Consider the following 24,774-nt stretch of genomic DNA (forward strand, 5'->3'; position numbering starts at 1 on the left):
TCTCAGCACTGTAATCACTGATGTAGAGGCAGAAGAAGATAAAGAACCATGTTGGAGGCTCCCCCTGTATTACCTGGACCACCACAGATCTCGGCACTGTAATCACTGATGTAGAGGCAGAAGAAGAGAGAGAACCATGTTGGAGGCTCCCCCTGTATTACCTGGACCACCACAGATCTCAGCACTGTAATCACTGATGTAGAGGCAGAAGAAGAGAGAACCATGTTGGAGGCTCCCCCTGTATTACCTGGACCACCACACATCTCAGCATTATAATCACTGGTGTAGAGGCAGAAGAGAGAGAACCATGTTGGAGGCTCCCCCTGTATTACCTGGACCACCACACATCTCAGCACTGTAATCATTGATGAAATAAGAATGAGACAGTTATGATCTAACATCATTTTATTAGAAGCCGATTAACGTGGTTCCTGCAGAGAAGATATATATGTATTTACATCTTTTTGTATTATTTATGTCTGGTCCCGACAATCATGTCTTCATTCTCATTGGCTACATTAGGAAACAATTCCATCGTAACCCTGTAATCCACACTTCTTGCCCGCTATACGGCAGCCAAATGTAAGCGCCTCCTGCAAAGTCTTACCTGGGAAGAAGGAGGAGAGTAAGAGGAGGAAACTGCTCACAAATTATGTCTGAGAAGGAAGAAAACTTATCACTAAAACTGCCGGGAGACACAGTAATGTCAGTCACCAATGGCTGCTTTATTTCAGTAGCTGCATACACTGCTCCTATCACCAGCTACAACTGTTATCCTTTACCTTATGTATCCAATGTTCCCTCACCTCACAGACTGTAAGCTTAGAATACTGTAACAATTTAAAATTTCATTATTTTGTGGTAAGGTCGGAGGATTTATCTATTCAAATGCACAGGAAACAATGAAGTAAGTAGTAACTTTTATTATCCGAATTGTTTTCTGTACATGTGCCTGGAAATTACAATAACTCTAAGTATCCGTGCTCTGTGTCCGTATGCTGGAATATATCCAAGTGTCTGTGCTGTGTGTCCATGTGCTGGAATATATCCAAGTGTCCGTGCTGTGTGTCCGTGTACTGGAATATATCCAAGTGTCCGTGCTGTGTGTCCATGTGCTGGAATATATCCAAGTGTCCGTGCTGTGTGTCCGTGTACTGGAATATATCCAAGTGTCCGTGCTGTGTGTCCGTCTGCTGGAATATATCCAAGTGTCCGTGCTGTGTGTCCGTGTACTGGAATATATCCAAGTGTCCGTGCTGTGTGTCCATGTGCTGGAATATATCCAAGTGTCCGTGCTGTGTGTCCGTGTACTGGAATATATCTAAGTGTCCGTGCGGTGTGTCCATGTGCTGGAATATATCCAAGTGTCCGTGCTGTGTGTCCGTGTACAGGAATATATCCAAGTGTCCGTGCTGTGTGTCCGTCTGCTGGAATATATCCAAGGGTCCGTGCTGTGTGTCCGTGTACACGAATATATACAAGTGTCCGTCTGCTGGAATATATCCAAGTGCCTGTGCTCTGTGTCCGTCTGCTGGAATATATCCAAGTGTCCGTGCTGTGTGTCAGTGTGATTATTATATTCATATAAATATATGATATAATCATTTCTGTAGTGTTGTGGATTCTCTAAACATAATCTTCTTATTTTCCAACATAATCCATTGGAATAATACAGATAATTGCACCCTAGTATTCCTTATGGATTAATTTGCTGTACAAGATTGAGGAGCTGATGAGTGTAGCAGAAGATAAAGAGAGAGCAGGGCTACACCTGTTCCTAAATGGGCAGTGTCCTCTACAGTCTATAATCAGTTGTGTGCAAAACCTTTATTGTCCGAAAAGTTACTTAATCATCCTGAAATTGTCAATAAAGAAATGAGAGTACAAATGTTAATAAATAGAATTCCTAACGTTCAAATAGTCATTTCTCCATATCCCAGTGTTTGCAAAAGTATTTTTCAAAGCAAATGTTCAAGAAAATCTCCTTGTTGTTGAGGTATAATGTAGCACAGATGTCATTGTTGAGTTTTTGAGGGAGTATATAACGTTACATGTCCACTTTGTCCAATAGTATTTACACTGCATGGGCTGCTTCTCCTCCCTGTGGTGAATGCAGATCATTCAAACTCAAACCATTATTCTAAAAATAAAATAAAACAATTCATACTACTAACTACTAGGGTGCAGTTGTGTTTGGCTTGTCACACCAAATGCTTAATAGTGTGTTATACACAATAAAAATGGTCTAAAAGGCTAATAAACTTTACAGAAGTCCCAGCGTGTGTTTTGGAGCAGTTTTGCTGCAACATAATTAAGCGGTCTGAAAGCTTAGTACTATATAGTATAGCAAATGCTTGTTGCAGTAGTCAGTGTAGTAGTATTGGTGAGTTGGATGAATAATAATACCAACACGTTTCAGCTGCCCGATTGAAGCCTTCCTCAGGGATCGCCCAGCGGACTAGATATAGGACTGTAGCTCCTCCCACTTTGGTTTCATTGGTGGATGCTATAATCATAATTGGTATAGTTATTGCCCCCTTAGAAAAGTGTGTAGCGCTGATCTTTCTGTAGTCATCCATTGGCAGAAATGGAACGGACCGGACAGCCCCCGAGACGCTACCGACGTGAAATGAATGAATGTACAGTAAGTCCACCTACTTAATAGATGGGTAACCAATCAGGAGCAGGTGTCTGTGTAGATCTACTACTATATGGGCAGGGGCCTCTTACTGTATTATTGTGATACAAGTTGCTGTTTCTCCCAGTATGTAAATCTGCCACATACACCATAAACCGGTAGGCGTTGTACCCTTACTACTTCAGTATCATTGTGAGGAAACACAAGAAACAACGTTTATAGGAACGTCTTTAAATTACTGTTATAAATATTGCTAACTTGATTGATATGTGACTATATTTTATTGATAAATCACATGGTGACTACTTACCGTTAGACAAAGCGTATATGACGGAAGCATTGAACGTATCTCCAGCCCCTAATGTGTCCACAATGGTCTCAGGGGGAAAGGAGGAAGAATGAATGATGCAGCCATCTGGACCCAGAGCGTCAGCTCCTTTGTCTGCCCAGGCACAGACCAGGTACGCCCTGAGAAGACAGAGATAAGATCATGGGAAACTCCTAATATATAGACTCCACCATGCGGTATCCCAATTATTACTAATAGTAGTATTAGTACAAGTGGGTAGAATAGTCCTTGCTAAGGGGTTATCAATAGCACGGAGGGGGGTAGGAAATGGGTAGGATAGCGGGGAGGAGGGGCAGTATAGCCTGTAGGGGTGGGTGGAAGGGGGTAGAATAGAAGGAAGAGGGGGGGGGGGGCAGAATAGCCTGTAGGGGTGTGTGGAAGGGGGTAGAATAGCAGGGGGGGCAGTTTAGCTTGTAGGGGTGGGTGGAAGGGGGTAGAATAGAAGGAAGAGGGTGGGCAGTATAGCCTGTAGTGGTGTGTGGAAGTGGGTAGAATAGCAGGGGGGGCAGTATAGCCTGTAGGGGCGTGTGGAAGTGGGTAGAATAGCGGGGGGGGGCACTATAGCCTGTAGGGGTGACTGGAAGTGGGTTGAATAGAGGAGGGGGGGCAGTATAGCCTGTAGGGGTGGGTGGAAGTGGGTAGAATAGCAGGGGGGGCAGTTTAGCTTGTAGGGGTGGGTGGAAGGGGGTAGAATAGAAGGAAGAGGGGGGGCAGTGTAGCCTGTAGCGGTGGGTAGAATAGCAGGGGGGGCAGTATAGCCTGTAGGGGTGTGTGGAATAGCAGTGGGGGGGGGCAGTATAGCCTGTAGGGGTGGGTAGAATAGCAGTGGGGGGGGGCAGTATAGCCTGTAGGGGTGGGTAGAAGTGGGTAGAATAGAAGGAAGAGGGACAAGGTGCTATCAGGGAGCTCTTGCAGGTTTGAAGGATGGGGAAGTTCTTCTTGTACAAGGGAGTGTGTGTGTGTGTGTGTGTGTGTGTGTGTGTGTGTGTGTGTGTGTGTGTGTGTGTGTGTGTGTGTGTGTGTGTGTGTGTGTGTGTGTGTGTGTGTGATGATACTGTAACCCTCTCTGCCGCACAGCTGGTCTACCTGGTACCAAGGTTCAAAATCACCCAGGCAAATATCCGAAATATAATAAATAGGTTTATTTAACAAAATGGTAGCACCAAACAGCAATAAACGCCGGAGGATCTGACTGTACCCAGACTGGGTGTTGTCTCTGGAGCTGGACTGGTAACAACAGACACAAAGCTGGGGAGTCTGATTATGTTCCTTTGCATGTAGGTGAAAGGACAGGAACAGGTGGTGATAGACTAGCAGAGGAGACCAGGCAGGAACTGAATTACTGAACTGGGATGGAACCGAAATGCTGGAACTGGAGTGCTGGATGACGGAACAGGAACGGAACTGTTAATGTTGGAACCGGACCTGAATGCGGTCTCAACAGAAACAACCAAAAGGATTGCAGACTGCCAGGTTGGCGTCTGAAAAACAACGTTGCTCCCGGAAGTCCTTTTATAGTAGTTGATGATTCCTAATTGGAGACTGCGGTCAGCTGGGCAGAAGTAGCACTCTGACTGAGATGGATCAGGTGACTATATCCAAGATGGCAGCTCCCATGGACTGGTTTTGGAGGAAAACCTGAAGTGGAGGCTGCTATCCGGATTGCCTAGGAGGAATCATGTGACCCAATCCAAGATGGCAGTGCCCATATCCTGATTCTGGTGTGATCTCTGGAGTGGAGACAGACTGGACAGAGAGGCCTGAGGGCCGCAGGGAGGTAAGTGACAGGACCCGAGAGCCTGGTGTGTGACACTCACCAGTTTCCTAGCCACTCTCAGAGGGTGCCGTCTATCCAAACTTCTCCTGGCTACCAGTAAGGTAGTGGTCCTGAGTCAATGTCACTCCGCTTTTGGCGGACACACAGCTCCCTAAGACCTAGAGAGAGTAGATCAGGACAAAGGCAGTACTCCAAGGACCGATTGTCCCTTTCCTGTCAGGACAGAGGCCGAGGCCTCAACGCCAGCCTGACTTCAGCTATAACTCGGTAGTGAATGCCCATTTACTGTTTTATTGAGCTTATTTGTAGTGGCAGAAATTACCTTCTCAGGACCTGTCTGATTGGTCCTTTTCTTTGTTTATTTTTTCACAGATAGCAGATGATTTGCTCTTTATACAATTAGGGACAGGTATTGTTCTGTGGCTACACAGCAGAGATTGTTTAAACAGGAGCAACCACACCAACAATTTCTTGAACACTTCTCTGCATGGCTCCCTCACTTTTTATCCTCTGACATCCCCACCATCATCCTGGGTGATTTCAACATCCCTATTTCTAATCCACGTTCCAATGCTGCTTCCAAACTACTCTCTCTAACCTCCTCCCTCGGCCTCTCCCAGTGGATTGAATCCGCTACTCATCAGGATGGCCACTGTCTTCATCTTGTTTTCTCTAGACCAGGCCTGTCCAACCTGCGGCCCTCCAGATGATGTGAAACTACAAGTCTCAGCACGCCCTTCCAGCTATTAACAGGTAGTCTACTGGCAAAGCATGCTGGGGCTTGTAGTTTCACAACACCTGGAGGGCCGCAGGTTGGACAGGCCTGCTCTAGACTATGCTCAGTTTCTCATTTTCTTTAACACTACTTCTCCCTCTCGGATCATCACCTTAATAGTTACTCGCTCACCCCCAGTTCTTTAAACTCCCTGCTGTCAACCTCCTCCAAACCTCCTCACACCCGCAGGAATTTTGATTGATTTTAACAGTTTTCCACCTCTCTTCAACAATTTCTCTCCCCAATTTCTACATTCACCTCCCCTGATCTGGCGGTTCCTCATTTTCATCATACCCTAGCAACTGCCCTTGATCAAGTGGCTCCAAGGACACTACATACTCCGTGTAGACTTTCCTATCAACCAGGGTACACTACAGTATTACAAACTCTACAAAAACTTTCTAGTAAAGCAGAACGTCACTGACGTAAATCTTGCAGCTCTAATGATTTCATCACATATACTGATATCTACCACTCCTATAGAAATGCTCTGGACACTGCAAAACAAACATACTTCCAATCTCTCATCTATGCTCAGGCTTCTAACCCTAAACGCTTTTTGACACATTTAAATCTCTTCTCAATCCCCCCACCCCAAGTCCTTCAACTACCATCAGTGCCCAGGATCATTTTTCCTATTTCAAGGACAAAATTGATAAGATCAGACTTGAAATGGTATCATCTCCCTTGACAAGCAATCGGCTCAATTCCTTTGTAGCACCCTCTGACACTCTCTCTTCATTTGATCCCACAAATGAAGAGGAAGTTTCTAATCTCTTCTCATCTTCCTACTCTACCTCCTGTCCTCTTGATCCCATTCCCTCACAAATTATTAGGTCCCTGTCTCCTGTGTTCATTCCCCCTGTAATCTATCTCTTTCTACTGGTATTTTTCCATCTATATTCAAGCAAGCAGTGATTACTCCCATTTAAAAAAAAAAAAAATTCTGACTCAAACTCTCTTGCAAATTACCGCCCCATCTCCCAGCTCCCAGCTCCCATGCCCCTCCAAGCTTCTAGATAGAATTGCCTACGCTCGCCTCACACACTTTTTTACAGCAAACAACCTGTTGGATCCTCTCAGTCAGGCTTTCGTTCTCAATACTCCACAGAGACTGTGCTGACCAAGGTTGTCGTTGATTTGATCACAGCAAAATGTAAATACCATTACTCTCTCCTAATTCTGCTGGATCTATCTGCTGCATGTCACACCGTTGACCACTCTCTACTCATAAAAACGCTACAATCCCTAGGTCTCGAAGGCACTGTCCTATCCTGGTTCTCATCCTACCTATCTAATCGCTCTTTCAGTGTTAATTTCTCTGGAGCCACCTCTGCTCCACTTCCCCTATCAGTTGGAGTTCCACAAGGCTCAGTCCTAGGTCCTCTGCTATTCTCTATCTACACCACTTCTCTTGGAAAACTAATAAGCTCCTTTGGATTTCATCTCTATGCGGATGATACACAAATCTATCTATCCTCTCCTGATCTCTCACCATCTGTGTTGTCTCGCATTACTGACTGTCTTTCTGCCATTTCATCTTGGATGTCTTCTCGCCAACTCAAACTCAATCTTTCAAAAACTGAATTAATGATATTCCCACCCAAAAACAGAAGCTTCCTGCCTGACATTTCTATTTCTGTTGATAACATGACCATAAATCCCACCCCGCAAGCTCGCTGTCTAGATGTAATCCTTGACTCACAACTATCATTTAATTCCCACATCAACTATATATCTAAATCATGTTACATACATCTAAAGAACAGTTCCAGAATACGCACATATCTCACACAAGACACCGCAAAAACCTTAATTCATGCACTCATCATCTCCCGCATTGGCTTATTGCAATTCCCTCCTTACTGGTCTTCCCAAAGTCATAATTGAATCCCTACAATCTATTTTGCACACAGCGGCTAGATTGATTTTCCTTGCAAACTGTTCTTCCTCTGCTGAGCCACTCTGTCAGTCTCTACATTGGTTGCCTGTATTTCAACGAATCCAATATAGAATTCTTATACTAACCCGCAAGGCCGTCAACAAAATTGCATGACATACATTTCCTCACTTGTCTCAAAATATCTTCCTACTCGACACCTTCATTCCGCACAAGATCTACGTCTCTCCTCCACTCTCATCACATCCTCCCATTCTCGGTTACAGGATTTTTTTGGAGCTGCCTCCCTCGCACAGTAAGACTTTCCTCTAGTCTTCAAACCTTCAAGCGTTCTCTGAAAACCCACCTCTTCAGACAAGCTTATGATATTCCTCATCATCATCATCTTAATCTATATATATATATATATATATATATATATATATATATATATATTTATTTTGCTTGTCAAGGGAGATGACAAGATGACATCACTTAAATAGGATCAATATATATATATATATATATATATATATATATATATATATATATATATCCATCAGCATAGGGCTCTGTACTGTATACTAACCATCAGCATAGGGCTCTGTACTGTATACTAACCATCAGCATAGGGCTCTGTACTGTATACTAACCACCAGCATAGGGCTCTGTACTGTATACTAACCATCAGCATAGGGCTCTGTACTGTATACTAACCATCAGCATAGGGCTCTGTACTGTATACTAACCACTAGCACAGGGCTGATGGTACAGTACATTGTCTTTCCTCCCTCTCGTACCTCCTTCCCCTCTGACCTCTCTATCACTGTTGACAACTCATCTATCTCCCCTGTTCCCCAACTCCGCTGCCTAGGTGTCATCCTCGACTCCTCTCTCTCCTTTGCCCCTCACATTCACTCTCTCGCCAAATCCTGCCGTTTCCAGCTTCACAACATTGCCCGCATTCGGCCCTTCCTCTCCCAGGATGCCACCAAGTCTCTCGTCCACTCTCTGATTATCTCCCGCTTGGACTACTGCAACCTTCTCCTTATCGGCCTCCCCCTCTCTCATCTCGCTCCCCTTAGATCTGTACTCAACGCCGCTGCTAGGCTTATTTTCCTCTCTCGCCGTTCCACCTCTGTCTCCCCACTCTACCAAGCTCTTCACTGGCTCCCCTCTTCCCCTACAGAATCCTTTTCAAGCTCCTCACTCTGACTTACAAGGCCCTCGCCAACTCCACTGCTCCCTACATCTCTATTCACACTCCCTCCCGCCCACTGCAATCGTCCAACGATCGTCGCCTCTCTTTCCCTCTGATTACCTCCTCTCACGCACGTATCCAAGACTTCTCCCGCGCCGCTCCCCTCCATTGGAACAAGCTCCCCCGCTCCATCAGAACTTCCCCTAATCTGTCCTCTTTCAAACGAACATTAAAAACCCACCTTTTCCTTAAAGCCTTCCAGTCTCATGCCTAAACTCCCACTGGTCGGCTTCCTCTCTTTCTCATCCCTTCTTCCTTTCTCCCCCTTCCTCGACTCCGTCTCCGTTTCTCCCGTCTCTCCGTCTCATCCATGTGTCTGTCTGTCTCCCCCTCCCTTTAGATTGTTCGCTCCTTTGAGCAGGGCTCTCCTACCTCCTGTTTCCATCACTTTTAACTGCTCTCTCCAGCTACTCAGCTCACCTCCTCTCAGTCCCTCTGCCCTCTGTCTCCTCTCGCTTCTCTCCGCTCCCCTCAGTGACTCTCAACCTGTCATCCGTGCCCACCCTCTTGGGCCATAGTTACCTGCCTGTACTCACTTTTCCCCTCCCTCCCTTTCATGCTGTGCCTGAGCCCCCAGAGTTATAGTGCTCACTGTTACTTGTACTGTGCTGTTTCACCTTGTACTGTGCCATTGTTTGTCCTTGTACGGCGCTACGGATACTTTGTGGCGCCCTATAAATAAAAATTAATAATAATAATAATCCATATATATGCACATACAAACATACATATACACACACATACATACATACATACATACATACATACACACACACACACACACACACACACAACTGATAGGGGAGGACTTGCCTGTAAAAGTTGTGTGCAGGTAAGAGCCAACCCAGCTAACAAGTATTGCAATTGATCATGCTAGGACTGGTCAGAAGGGAACACTGTGGCATGAGTTGGTTAGCTTAACATATACTGCAATAATGTATCCCTGTTTTTAATAATTCAACATAGTTAAAACAACATTAATTGTGTATCTGCAGAGTATCTCTGTTTCTTTCTTTATACAATGTGGGCAACCGCCCTTAAACCCCAGTTTGTACAATACAGAGCCCTATGCTGGTGGTTAGTATACAATACAGAGCCTTATACTGGTGGTTAGTATACAGTACAGAGCCCTGTGCTGGTGGTTAGTATACAGTACAGAGCCCTATGCTGGTGGTTAGTATACAGTACAGAGCCCTGTGCTGGTGGTTAGTATACAGTACAGAGCCCTGTGCTGGTGGTTAGTATACAGTACAGAGCCCTGTGCTGGTGGTTAGTATACAGTACAGAGCCCTGTGCTGGTGGTTAGTTTACAATACAGAGCCCTATACTGGTGGTTAGTATACAATACAGAGCCCTATGCTGGTGACTAGTATACAATGCAGAGTCTTATACTGGTGGTTAGTTTACAATACAGAGCCTTATACTGGTGGTTAGTATACAATACAGAGCCTTATACTGGTGGTTAGTATACAATACAGAGCCTTATACTGGTGGTTAGTAAACAATACAGAACCCTATGCTGGTGGTTAGTATACAATACAGAGCCCTATGCTGGTGACTAGTATACAATGCAGAGTCTTAAACTGGTGGTTAGTATACAATACAGAGCCTTGTACTGGTGGTTAGTATACAATACAGAGCCTTATACTGGTGGTTAGTATACAATACAGAACCCTATGCTGGTGGTTAGTACACAATATAGACCCCTATGGCGGTTGCTAGTATACAATACAGAGGACTGTCTGTTGTTTAGTATTAATAAAGACCTAGCTCCTGGATACTAGAACATATAAAGACTCCTCTCACTGTCAGTCTGAGGTTGGGGCTACTAGTAGGCAGGAATCACCAATAATATAAAAAAGTTTATACCATGAAAATTTAGAAGAATAGAAAATGAACATGAGGCAGCGATATAGAGAGAAAGTATTCATGGGACAAGGAGCAAAGGACTGAATATATACAGATGAAGAAATAATAAATGCAGTGTGAATAAACGTATCTGTACCCAGAATGATAAACATATGTAACTAGAGGTAAACTGCTGGCTAGAAGATGGCTCTGTAACATTACTCTTACGGACGTCACCTTACCTGTCTTACTATCTGAGAAGACAGGTACATGAACATCTAAGGCCTATTCTCCGCTCTGTGTCTGTCTAGAAAGTACTGCAGCAAACCATGAGAAAGATTAGCGTCAATAAACGGAATCACTAATGCCAAAGAAGAGTAAAGATGACAATTATAATATAGAAATATATAGTAACATATAAAACTATATATTATTGAGTTACACTTCTGCTGCTTAAAAGGGATTCACGTGACAGTTCACTCAGTCTGGTGTGCAAACAACACTCACGTTGGCACACGCTCCCTGTGTGATTGTAAGCTCTCTCACCAACAGGGCTCTTTCTACACTTTGTATAAATGCCTGCATTTATTTTGTCACCTTGTATGTTTCTGTTTTCCCCACTATACGGCCCTGCAGAGTACTTACAAAAGCGACAATAATAATAAAATTACATATAGTGAAAAGATATGACTTACCCCTTTTGCACACGTGGGTACAGTCCAACAACAGCGTCAGCTGCAGAATTATACCCCAAATATCTGGCTACGTCCTTACTGACAAACACCTGTAAAGACATAAAACAGGACGTATACGTAACCAGTGTGACATATATAGCTCCAGCCTCACAGTCTGCTCTTTTCATATGTTTATTGCAGAATGTGGGTATTGATTCAACTACCCCAAGTGATTCTAATGCTGTATCATTTGAGCTACTCCACCGCACTATGCACCCCCTCGCCCGTCTGTCCTAATATCCACTTCTCACTCCCACCTCACAATTTTGCCTAAGAACACGGCCATGAATAAAGAATGGAACCAAAACATCCTCCAAGAGCAACTTCTCCCAACCATCCAAGAACAGTTTGATGATGAACAATACAGAGAACCCACTAGGGGTTAATGGTGCACACTAGAGACCGCACAGGGATAAAACCTGATAAAATTGGTTAAAATAATTTGGAAGGGAAAGGGAAAAAAAAGGTAAGGAAAACCCAATATTAATCAGACTCCTTAGCTGCTGCAAACCCGTGGTGGATTGCTTACTCCCAGCAGAGGTGGTCAGATAGACAGAGAAACACAGATGAGCGTCGCGCTGCTGGAAGTCTGAAGAGTTATATACAGAAATATATATAAAAATAACCTGATATCACAGGGATTCTCCTGAGAAGCGAAGAGCGGCCTCCACAGTAATACAGATAATGTTGGAATCCTTTAAATGCAGAGCTATCCTGAAGACCTCTTAGAACATGCGCTTTCTTTGGATAGAGGAAGGTTACTTGCACATACTAATAATAAAAAATCTAAAAATAATGATCTACATGTAAATAATAAGACACCAGCTTTCGTATCTAAATATAACTCTAAATCAATGCATATTACTAAAATAATTAAAACGAATTTTGCCCTACTTAAATTGGACAAAATCTTATGTGACTGTATTGAAGAGAAGCCCACTGTCATTTTTAGCAAAAACTTGGACCTTAAAAGAATATTGGCACCTAGCTCTCTGACTCCAATAACAGCTGGCTATCTAAACCACCCGACAGTCTGTCGGACTTGTAAGCATATTGTCAATAAATCCAAAATCGTTAAATCTAACCATACTGGTGTCACGTTTCCAATTAAAGGGTTCATAAACTGTGATAGTACCTATGTAGTGTATGTACCGGAATGCGGGTGTAAGCTTCAGTACCTGGGGAGAACTACAAGGTCTTTAAAAGCACGTTTCAGAGAGCATAGGAGGAACATCTGTAATAAAGTACAAAATCACGCTTTTCTAAACTCTGTTTGTGTGAATCCGGATCTTCAAGCTGAAAACTCTAAGTCCAACTGGCCTGAACTGATGTTCACATAATGCTCTTAGAGCACGTTTACCATTGTTGCGTGAATCATTGTTATTGGTATTAGGTCCATGAATTAGAGAGACCCGTGTTTGTGTGTCTGTATGTACATGTGTGTCTATGTGTGTGTGTACACATATGTGTATATTTATATATATATATATATATATATATATATATATATATATATGTGTGTACGCCTGTGTCTATGTGTATTTATACCAATGTAATATCCTTTTAATGAGGCCTGTACACCCATCTGATACTCTGTTGAAATAATATTCTAAGGATTGCTATGAGGGGTTATCGGTCTATCTATACATGATTCTTTATGAGAACTTAGATCTGGTGATATCTCTAACAAATGGGAGTTAACATACCCATATATACCTTATAGGAGTTTATATACATATATGTCTTTAAACCCTCTTTCTTTTTTCTCTATATATAGATATTTTTATATCTGTATTAGACCTTTGATTCAGTGGCTTCGCTTGGTGTCTGTGTCTCTACACCGATTATTTATGTTTATGTATATTTTTAGTTTTACTTTGTAGTATTTTTTGCTATTTATATATTTTATAATCTATGTTTGTTGTATTAATTTATATATCTGCATTTTATTCTTATGGAGAAACGATTGGATCTGATCAGGTTAATTTGTAACTGTGCGGCCAGGTTTACTTAGTGTATTTCCTGCACATTTCCTATGCATTATCATGTCTGTTTTGAAGGGGAGCTTGTTAACCTAAGCATAGTATGGATTACTAAAGTGTATGGACAAGGTGTGTTATCAATCATTACACCTGTTGATTAGCTTCCTATTTAAAGAAGTTTCACTAACCCCACAGCAGCTTTGAGAAAGTGCCTTGTACAGGCACGAAACGCGTCAGCGGGTTCTGTGTTGCATGTCCGGATTCGAGATCAGGGCCGTCTCTTCCATTGGGCATGATGGGCAGGTGCCCGGGGGCCCTGCAGGCAAGGGGGGCCCGTCCGAATCCTGTTTTTTTTAAAAATACTTACTTTGCGGTCACATCAGCGGTGATCCGGCTCCCTCCCTGGTCCCCTCTTCCGTGCTGTGCTCGCAGTGATGTCACGCCCCCCAGCAGTCACTGCAACCACTGCACGGAAGAGGCAGAAGAGACTCAGCGGCGCGGAAAAAAGAAGAGGATCGGACTTAAGGTAAGTTAAGGGGGCCCCTATATATATATATATATATATAATCACGTTTTTTTTTTACATACATATATATATTTTTTACACACACACACACACACACTATTTATATGTATATATATATATTATTTTTTTAGGGGCCCGGCACACTGCATTGCCCGGGGGCCCATAAAGTAGTTAAGGTGGCCCTGTTCGAGATTACCTTCCATCATATCATCTGTGTGTTTCTTCTACTGGAGATTTGTTTTTCACTTTATTCACCATTGGTTCTGTACGCTTGTCACTCACCAGCCTGTGAGTGCTTCTTCCCGTGTATTTAGGAACCGTGGCCGTCCACCATCCTGAGGGTCTGCGCATGCGCAGCCCTTTCAAACCTTCAGTACCTGTCCCTTTAGTTAATTGGCTGATCAGGCAACACTCCCTATTTAAAGCACCTGAGTTCCATACCTCGTTGCCTGATCTTGGAGTCTCATTCCCCATGAGCCTCTGAAGGTGTTCCTGTGTTTCCTCGTGTATTCAGCGCTGCTGATTTCTGTGGTTTCCAGACCACTTCAACTCTCCTGTGGTTTTCAGACCACTTCAACTCTCCTGTGTTTCATCGTGACTGTTTAGCTGATTCCTATCCACTGCCTCCGTGCACTACAGTCTTCAGACCACTTCAACTCTCCTGTGTTTCATCGTGACTGTTTAACTGATTCCTATCCGCTGCCTCCGTGCACTACAGTCTTCAGACCACTTCAACTCTCCTGTGTCTCATCGTGACTGTATTAGCTGATTCCTATCCGCTGCCTCCGTGCACTACAGTCTTCAGACCACTTCAACCCTCCTGTGTTTCCTCGAGACTGCAACAGCTGATTCCTATCCGCTGCTCTCCGTGCTCAACAGTTCCAGCTCAGCTCTACTCTCCCGTGTTTCATCGTGACTGCACCTGCTGATTTCTATCCGCTACCTCCGTGTACCTGCAGAGTCCTGCTTGCTGCTACTCCTCAGTTCTACTCATGTCTGCAGCAGCTGATCCGCTCTCCGTGCTTCTCAGTGTTCCTGCTGGTGTCTACTCGCCAGTCTGCATCGGATCTACGCCTCGCTGCTTTCATCTCGTCTAGACCATCGCTACTCTTCAGGGTTCCCCAGGAGTCCAGTTCTACATACTACTGCTTCCTGAGTATTTGTTGCTATCCCTGTTGGTCTACCTACCTGTGCGCTGCACCTACTTGATTACCGCTTCACCCTCCAGGGACTTCGCATCCTGCCGGCCTCCAGCCGTTCAGGTATCTCTGCACTCCTGTCTGACAGCCTGCTCCTGAACCACGGTATGCATACTTCTCATTGACTGTGCTGGTGTATTGCATATCTTGCTGGATTGAGTTGTTCTCCTCTGGAGCTCACTATCCGCTGAGACTATTGCCATCATTGACTGTGTTATCTTTTGCCCGGATAGTTTCTGTGACTTTGTATTATTGCAGTGCTGTTCAGTCATTACTATATTGTGCATGTCATCGTGGATCAAGTTCAAGGTGCCCGTGTATCCTCTGTATTGCAGTCTCTCCCCGTGCTCCTCCTCACATATATATTCAGTGGTACAACTTGCTAGAGGCAGACCACTGATCCCTGTTTCCTGTGTCACCTGTTCCAGTGTCCTCTCACATAGCAGTGGTACAACTTGCTAACGCAGACCACTGACTCCCCGGATACCTCCACCTGGATTCCATTCCTTCACCTAGACAGCGGTACAACTTGCTAAACGCAGACCGCTGACTCTCATCACCTCCTCGTTGCTGTTGGACATTCCTCCTCACTATAGCAGTGGTACAACTTGCTACCGCAGACCACTGACTACCCTCACGTTTCCTTTGTCCATTCAGTTCCTCGTGTATTACTACATATATATTACCAGTGCTGCTAGTCATAGACTTTCACGAGCATCTCTATCATCTGCTGTCTCCTGTTCCGTGATCACCCCGCTACCAGAGTACCATATTACCATCTAGACTGCTCTGGTAAGCCCATCACCTGGTGATCCCTGGGTAAAGACTCCTAGTGCCCGTGACAGTAAGATCAGGCCATGACAGACCCAGATACGGAACCTACAGCCAAAGAGATGCTGCAGCATCTGGTCACCCGTGTGGAGCAACAGGATGCTCGCCAACAGCTGTTACTTCAATGTTACCAGTCGTTAGCCTCCCAAGGAACATCTGGACAGACTGTTACAGCTAATGTTGAAGTTCCTGTGCTTTCCTCCGTTTCCCCAGTGCCATCCCAGGTGTCTACGGCTTCCACGCTTCACCTGCCTACTCCGTCAAAATACGATGGAGACCCCAAAACTTTTAGGGGTTTTCTCAACCAATGCCCAGTTCATTTTGAGCTCCAACCTCAAAATTTTTCTACCCATCGTTCCAGAGTGGCCTATCTTATCTCATTGTTTTCTGGACAAGCTCTGGCTTGGGCTTCCCCTCTGTGGGAGAGAAACGATCCTGTATTACAAGATAGTGCCAAATTCATTTCTATGTTCCGAAGTGTGTTCGATGAACCAGGTCGTGTGACCTCCGCTGCTTCCAGCATTCTTCGTTTACATCAGGGTTCTCGTACAGTAGGCCAGTACGTCATTCAATTTAGGATATTAGCCTCTGAACTTCAGTGGAACACTGAAGCATTAATTGCCGCCTTCTGGCAGGGGCTCTCCGATAAAATTAAAGATGCACTGACTACCCAAGAGCTTCCTACGTCATTAGAAGATTTGATTTCTCTTTGCCATCGTGTAGACATGAGGTTTCGTGAAAGGGAATCTGAGAAAACAACTTCAGTTAAAGCACCTCTTCGCTCAACCTCTCAATTTCATCCAGCTTCATCTCCTGTGATCCCCATGGACATAGGACGTTCCAAATTAACTTCAGAGGAGAGGAACCGAAGAGTAAAGAATATACTTTGTATCTATTGTGCTGATTCCACACATATGCTCAGTTCTTGCCCTAAGAAATCGGGAAATGCCAGGCCCTAACTAGTTCTGGAGAGGTGAAGTTAGGGTCCCTGGAGTCCTCTCCATCTTCTACGAAATTAAAAGTCTGCGCTTTTGATGTTACGATTTCCTTTGCTACCAAATCCTTTGAGTCTCAAGCACTGATTGATTCTGGAGCAGCAGGAAATTTCATTTCTAAATCCCTAGTGAATCAATGGTCCCTACCAGTGATTACTTTGAAAACACTGATTACTGTGACTGCTATAGATGGATCACGTCTCATCAATGGTCTCATCACCCAGAGTACGTCTCCAGTAACGCTTCAGATTGGTGTGCTACACCATGAAGAGATTTCGTTTTTAATTCTTCCTGTTACGACAAGTCCGATTGTCTTTGGCCTTCCATGGCTTCAATGTCATTCTCCCCAGATTGACTGGCGCACTCCTCAAGTTACGTCTTGGGGAGCTGAATGTCATCATCGTTGTCTTTCTCAAGTCATTCCTCTTAAAATACAGCAATCTTCCATCTCATCTTCCTCACCGGGACTTCCTCCTCAGTATGCTTCATTTGCCGATGTTTTTGATAAAGCTCAGTCTGAACGTCTTCCTCCTCATCGTTCATGGGATTGTCCGATCGATCTTCTACCTGGCAAGACTCCTCCTAGGGGTCGGGTGTATCCACTTTCGTTACCTGAAACTCAAGCTACATCTGATTACATCCAAGAGAATCTCCAGCGAGGGTTTATTCGACCTTCCACCTCTCCCGCTGGAGCCGGGTTCTTCTTCGTAAAAAGAAGGATGGATCACTACGCCCCTGCATAGATTTTCGTGGACTCAATGCCATTACTATTAAAAATCGGTATCCCATTCCGTTGATCACTGAGTTATTTGATCGCATCAAGGGAGCTCGGGTCTTTACCAAGTTGGATCTTCGTGGTGCCTATAATTTAATTAGAATCTGGCCCGGTGACGAATGGAAAACAGCGTTCAACACCAGAGATGGGCATTATGAATATCTAGTAATGCCTTTCGGGTTGTGTAATGCCCCCGCTGTTTTCCAGGGCTTCGTTAATGAGATCTTTCGGGACTTGTTATATGTATGTGTCATTGTCTACCTGGACGACATATTGATCTTTTCACAGGACCTGCCTTCTCATCACCAACATGTGGCAGAAGTCCTTTCCAGACTCCGGAAAAATTCATTATTCTGCAAACTAGAAAAATGTTCATTCGAGTTACCCCAGATTCCATTTTTGGGGTATATTGTTTCCGGAGTTGGCCTACAAATGGATCCAGAAAAGGTGAATGCTGTATTACATTGGCCCCAGCCAACTACCCTTCGTGCCATCCAGCGTTTTTTAGGTTTTGCCAATTACTATAGACGCTTCATTCAAGACTTCTCGTCCATTGCATCTCCGATTGTGGCCCTGACTCGTAAAGGGGCCAATACTAAGCAATGGTCATCCGAGGCTCTCCAAGCCTTTCAATTCCTTAAAGAGTCCTTCTCCTCTGCTCCCATTCTTCGCCAGCCTGATGTGACACTTCCCTTCTTCCTAGAAGTAGATGCCTCTAATGTTGGCTTAGGAGCCATTCTCTCCCAACGATCGGAGCAACAAAAATTCCATCCTTGTGCCTTTTACTCTCGGGGTCTCCTGCCTGCGGAGAAAAATTACACTATCGGGGACAAGGAGTTGCTGGCTATCAAAGTAGCATTAGAGGAGTGGAGATACTTGTTGGAAGGAGCTCGTCACCCTGTGACGATTTTCACGGATCATAAGAACTTGTCATACTTACAGTCTGCCCAATGCTTGAATCCTCATCAAGCAAGATGGTCTCTTTTCTTTTCTCGTTTCGAATTAATCATAACCTTCAAACCAGCTGCCAAGAACAAGAAAGCTGACGCTCTATCCCGAGCTTTTGTGACGTCCTCTGACGTTGAAGAGGTTCCCAACCATTCTATACTAGACCCAAATATATCTCGCTGGCTGCTTCTTCCACTAAAGTGCTACCATTTGGGAAGACCCTCGTGCCTCCTACTCTTAGGAGGAAAATCCTTTTGTGGTTCCATTCCTCTCGTTTTTCTGGACATGCTGGTGAACGCAAGACCTTTGAGATTCTCTCTCGAAGTTACTGGTGGCCCTCGATGAGGAGAGACGTCAAAGAGTTTGTAGCTGCTTGTGAATTGTGTTCTCAGTTTAAATCCTCCCGCAGAACTCCAGCGGGGTTGCTTCAACCACTACCCATTCCGTCCAAGCCCTGGACCCATATTAGTATGGACTTTGTTACTGATCTTCCGCCTAGTAAAAATTGTAATACTATTTGGGTAGTGGTAGACAGATTTTCGAAGATGGCTCATTTTGTCCCTTTGTCTGGTTTGCCTTCCTCGTCTACTCTGGCTGAACATTTCATCAAAGAAGTCTTTCGTATTCATGGATGTCCGTCTGAGATTGTGTCAGATAGAGGAGTACAATTCGTTTCCAGATTCTGGCAGGCCCTCTGTAAAACCTTGGGCATACGATTAGAACTCTCATCTTCTTACCATCCTCAATCAAACGGACAAACTGAACGGGTCAATCAAGATCTCGAGACCTTTATAAGGATGTTCTCATCAGCCAATCAAGACAACTGGGTAGAATTGCTTCCTTGGGCTGAATTCGCTCATAACAACATGTACCATGAGTCATCTTCCAAAACTCCATTCTTTGTGGTTTACGGTCACCATCCGTCTTTTCCGGAATTTCCTGCCCTCCCTCCCACCCAAGTTCCTGCTGTAGAGACTGTTTGTCAGACCTTCAAAAATATTTGGTCTCAGGTCAAAACCTGTTTAAAGAAGACATCTGCCAAATATAAGTCTTTCGCAGATAAGAAGAGGCGGGCTATTCCACCACTGAAAATTGGAGATCGTGTCTGGTTATCTACCAAAAATATTCGTTTGAAGGTCCCATCTATGAAATTCGCTCCCCGTTTTATTGGTCCATATAGGATCATTCAAGTGATAAATCCAGTTTGTTTCAAACTTCTACTTCCTAAGAACCTTCGTATTTCCAACGCCTTCCATGTGTCCTTGCTCAAACCTCTCATCATCAACCGTTTCTCGGCTCCTCCTTCAGCACCTCAGCCAGTTCAAGTTCACCAGGAGGAAGATTTCGAGATTACTCATGTATTGGACGCAAAAATTTCGCGAGGAGTTCTCAGTTTCCTCGTTCATTGGAAGGGCTTTGGTCCTGAGGAGCGTTCATGGATCAAAGCTGAAGATCTCAACGCTCCAGCTCTTCTTAAGAAGTTTTATTCCAAAAATCCGGACAAGCCCGGTTCCAGGTGTTCTGTGCCCACCTTTAAAAGGGGGGGTACTGTCACTCACCAGCCTGTGAGTGCTTCTTCCCGTGTATTTAGGAACCGTGGCCGTCCACCATCCTGAGGGTCTGCGCATGCGCAGCCCTTTCAAACCTTCAGTACCTGTCCCTTTAGTTAATTGGCTGATCAGGCAACACTCCCTATTTAAAGCACCTGAGTTCCATACTGTGAGGACACCGGGGTTATTACCAAAGCTCTCTAGATACCCGGTCCTCTAGGTTCACAGGTCACACAGGTAAGGAGACAGGAAAGAAATAATAATCCCTTTTATTAAACAAAGTGCACACACTTAGTAAAATACAACAGTGCTCCCCAAGGAGAAACTTGTTCCCCCCGCCAAATATATCAAGTGTCAGAAAATCACCAGTGCAAGTAAAACTCCCCAACAAAATCCCCAGCAGGTTACCTCCAAGCACAGAGTCCTAGCAGGCCCAAACTCCTGGTAATAAAATCCACAGCTGACAATCCAAGTGGGCCAGGGTTTCTGATCCTTAAGGTGGGTCTGTGTATCTTGCTGATCCCAGCCGCTCGGCCAACTCTCCACCAGCTTGGTGGGACCCTGGGTATCAGTCTCCCTACGGATGTAGGCTCACCAATTCCCCAGAATCTGCGAGTGTCTCCCGATGGAGTGGTAACAGAATCAGTCCTAGAGGTACACTGTCCGATCTCTGTCAAGAAGCTCCTGCCTCAAGCATTCCTTTAAGGCCCTGCGAGAATACGGTTACTCTCTAACAGGTCCTTGCTGTCTCCAGATTCTCCAACAACAACCCCCATCCCCCAGACAGCTCCTTTTTGGTCCCTTCTCACCACCCCCCCCCCCACTCACTGTCCTCTTGTGATTGGTGGTGTGAAGAGTTTGGGTGGTAACCGGGGTGGAAATAGGGCATGACATCAGTGGTCACCCCTTGCTGTGATGGTGCCATTCAGACTGTGTTGCAGACTTGCTAGAACAATAGTTAGCAAACAGGGAGAGACCCCCTACTGATTTTAGATAAGGTCCTGACCCTCCTTTTTTTAACCCGTTCCACTACTTTTTGATGTCACAGGGTCCACAGCTGATTCACACTTCCTGTGAGCTGCCTCTCCCCTCCCTCTCTGGACACCACAGTAATAACAGATCTGGCCACCGGGCGGCATTTAATAACAGAGTGGGCCATGGTTGTTCAATTGGCCCACTGAGGACAGACCGGGTTGGCACGATATTCTCAATATAAGGCCCGGGTCTGTCACATACCTCCCCCTTATTAAATCAAGGGGACAGTTGGAGTCTGGTGGTCGGGCTCCAGATGTTCTCCTTGGCACGGTGGGTTCCTTAATGAAGGGTTCTCCTCCTCTCTTCTGGAGAGTCCGTCCGCATTTGAGTGGTCTTTTCCCTTTTTGTGCGAGATAGTAAAGTTATAACCTTGTAATGCTAAACTCCACCGTAATAACCTCCCATTTTCCCCAGCAGATCTTTGTAACCAGTAAAGGGGGTTGTGGTCTGTAATTACTGTGAACTCTTGCCCATAAATGTAGGGTTGTAATTTCTTTAGGGCCCACACTATGGCCAGGCATTCTTTTTCAATGGTGGCATAGGCTACCTCTCTATCCACCAGCTTTCGGGATAAATAAACTACTGGGTGCTCATGCCCATCCTCCCCCACTTGGCTGAGCACAGCACCGAGTCCACACCCTGAAGCATCTGTCTGTACCAGAAATCGTTTCTTGAAGTCTGGGGCTGCTAACACTGGGGACTGGGTCAATGCTGCCTTCAGAGCGTCAAAGGCTCCCTCGCACTCTGGGGTCCATTCTATACGTCTAGAGTATTTTTTCTTTGTCAAGTCAGTCAGGGGCCTGGCAACAGTGCTATACTGCGGCACAAATTTTCTGTAGTACCCTGCGATCCCGAGGAACGCTCGTACTTGCTTTTGGTTGGTGGGTCGGGGCCACTGAACAATGGCTTCTACTTTTGCCGGTTCAGGTCGTATGATTCCCCCACCAACACGGTGCCCCAAGTATTGCACTTCTGCCATGCCCATGAAGCATTTGTCTGGGCGAATGGTCAACCCTGCCTGCCTGATTCTCCTCAGGACCTCTGACACCTGCACTAAGTGATCCTCCCACGTCTGGCTGAAGATGGCAATGTCATCTAAGTAAGCCTGGGCAAATTCCTGACACCCCCCCAACAGGTCATCAACCATCCGTTGGAATGTGGCTGGAGCATTTTTCATCCCAAACGGCATTGTCGTACATTCAAACAATCCCAGTGGGGTTATAAAGGCTGACCGCTCCTGAGCCTCGGGGGTGAGGGGAATTTGCCAATAGCCCTTACTCAGATCCAAAGTTGACACAAACTTGGCTGCCCCTAGCCTGTCTAGTAGCTCATCTATTCGGGCCATGGGATAAGCATCAGTGGTGGTGACCTCATTTAGTTTACGGTAGTCCACGCAGAAGCGGGTGGTCCCATCCTTCTTCGGGACCAATACCACCCCTGCAGCCCATGGACTATTTGACTTCTTAATTACTCCTAAGGCCAGCATTTCCTCTATCTCCTTCCGTACTTGGGCCAGTACAGCGGGGGTCATGCGGTATGCTACCTGCCTTATGGGCTTCTCCTCCCCCGTGTCTACATGGTGGGTGGCTAGGTGGGTACAGGTAAATTGGGCCTGCTCCTTCTCCAGCACCTCCCTCATTTCCTGCCTCTGTCCCTCTCCTAGCTGCGTCCCCACTGTCACTGTCTCCACCCCCTTTTCCTCTCTCACCTCCCCTATCATCTACAGTAGGGGGTCTACCTCTGTGGGACCCATGGGGGGACAACACACCACCATTGCTGCCACTTGCCGTTCCACATAACCTTTTAGTCGATTGATGTGGAAGGTTTTCAGCCAGGTTTCCTCATCATCCAGCGCTACTACATAGTTAACCGGCCCTACCTGCCTCACCACTTTGTATGGGCCATCCCAGGTGGCTTGAAGTTTATTCCGTCTCATTGGGATTAGCACCATCACCTTCTGTCCTGCGTTCAGCTTCCTATCCTGAGCGTGGGCATCGTACCACTCTTTTTGTCTTGCCTGGGCTCCTTTTAAATGGCCTTGCGCCAGCTGCGCTACTCTCTTCATCCTCTCCCTCATCTTCTCTACATATTTAAGGATAGGCTGCTCATTGGCCTGGAATGTTCCTTCCCAGCTCTCTCTAACCAGGTCTAGGGGGCCTCGTACCCTCCGGCCATACAGAAGTTCGAAAGGAGAGTATCCGGTGGACTCCTGGGGTACTTCCCTGTATGCAAACAGGAGCTGCTGCAGGGCCCTGTCCCAGTCTCTCCCTTCAGACTGTACATATGCCTTCAGGAGGTGTTTCAGCGTTCCATTGAAACGCTCACATAACCCATTGGTCTGGGGATGGTACGGGGTGGTTCGTAGGGGCTTAATGCCCCACTTTTCCCATAGGGTCTGGACTAGGTCCCCTTGGAATTGGGTCCCCTGGTCAGTAACCACTTCCCTGGGATATCCTACCCGGCTGAAAATGTCCACCAGAGCCTGGGCCACATGCTCTGCGTCTATGGACGACAGGGCTACTGCCTCTGGGTATCTGGTGGCAAAGTCCACCAGGGTGAGGATGAATCTTTTTCCGGTGTAACTGGGGATGGCTAATGGACCTACGATATCTATAGCCACCCGGGCAAAGGGCTCCTCAATTATAGGCAGGGATTGTAGTGGAACTTTCTTAGGGGCTCTCCCTATTCTCTGACAGGTGTCACAGGAGGCTTTGTAACGTTTCACATCCTGGGTGACTTGAGGCCAGAAAAAAGTCCGCAACAACCGGGCCAACGTTTTTCTGGTCCCAAAGTGCCCCGCTGCTGGAATGTCATGGGCCAGCGCTAATAAATGGGTCCGGTAAGCCCATGGTACTACCAACTGCTTCACTTCTGTCCCTGGGTCTTGATCTAGGGTGGGGGTGACTACCCTATATAACAGTCCTTTGTCCCACACTACTTTACTGCCTGCCACTTCCCCTCCCCCAGCGTCTGCTGCACTCCTCAGTTTGGCTAGGGATGGGTCAGTCTGTTGGGCCTTCCTAAATTCCCTTCTGTCCTCCTCCCCCAAATCAATTTCTGGTACAACATCAGATATTTCTGGGTTACTCACCAACGGTGCTGCCTCTGGCTCCTTGGTTCTGGTTGCCGGGGTTAATCTTGGTGGTCTCCTTGGCGTTGCGGCTTCTTGTGCTGCTGTGGCTTGTGCTCGGCTCTGGCTGCGGGTCACAGCTTGCACAAAGTGAGTGACCAATCCCTGGCCCAAATCATTCCCCAAAATCACTTTTGCTGGTAGTCCATCCAGAATGCCCACCTCCACCATTCCAAATCCCGCCCCCCAATCCAAATGTACCCGGGCCACCTGAATATCTGCAAGATGGCCCCCCACCGTGGAAATCCGGACCTGCTGTCCCTCCATAACTTGGGATCTTTTAATTATATCAGGCTCCACCAGGGTCAGGGATGCTCCTGAGTCTCTCAACCCCTGGACCTTGCAGTCCCCCACCCACACGTCCTGTAGATGACCCTGCATATTCCTAGGGCTCTGCCTCCCCTTCCCCAAAATCAGGTTCACCACATACACCCCGTCCCTTGCCTCTGGCACATCAGGACAGGGTGGCTCGGCCTCAATGCCGATTTCAAAATCTCCTGGGGCATACTGTACAGCGGCCACTGGTGCAGCTCTGGCTCCTG

General features: G+C 45.9%; 1 protein-coding gene across 4 annotated transcripts in view; it reads right to left on the minus strand.

Annotated features, from left to right (window-relative positions):
- Positions 1–387: 387 nt before the first annotated feature.
- The window catches only part of KHK (ketohexokinase), a 108,690-nt gene continuing 84,303 nt past the window's right edge, over positions 388–24,774 (minus strand). For 3 of the 4 annotated variants that reach the window (XM_075200458.1, XM_075200457.1, XM_075200460.1), the window contains 3 exons: positions 11,223–11,311; positions 2,949–3,106; positions 388–607 (listed from right to left, as the gene is read on the minus strand). In XM_075200458.1, the coding sequence (XP_075056559.1) occupies positions 519–607; positions 2,949–3,106; positions 11,223–11,311 (336 nt within the window). In that variant the 3' untranslated portion in view covers positions 388–518. The remainder of the gene's footprint in view (positions 608–2,948; positions 3,107–11,222; positions 11,312–24,774) is intronic. The other variant, XM_075200459.1, reaches the window with a different exon arrangement.

Source organism: Mixophyes fleayi, chromosome 3 (assembly GCF_038048845.1).
Source record: "Mixophyes fleayi isolate aMixFle1 chromosome 3, aMixFle1.hap1, whole genome shotgun sequence".
NCBI classification, from domain to species: Eukaryota; Metazoa; Chordata; class Amphibia; order Anura; family Limnodynastidae; genus Mixophyes; species Mixophyes fleayi.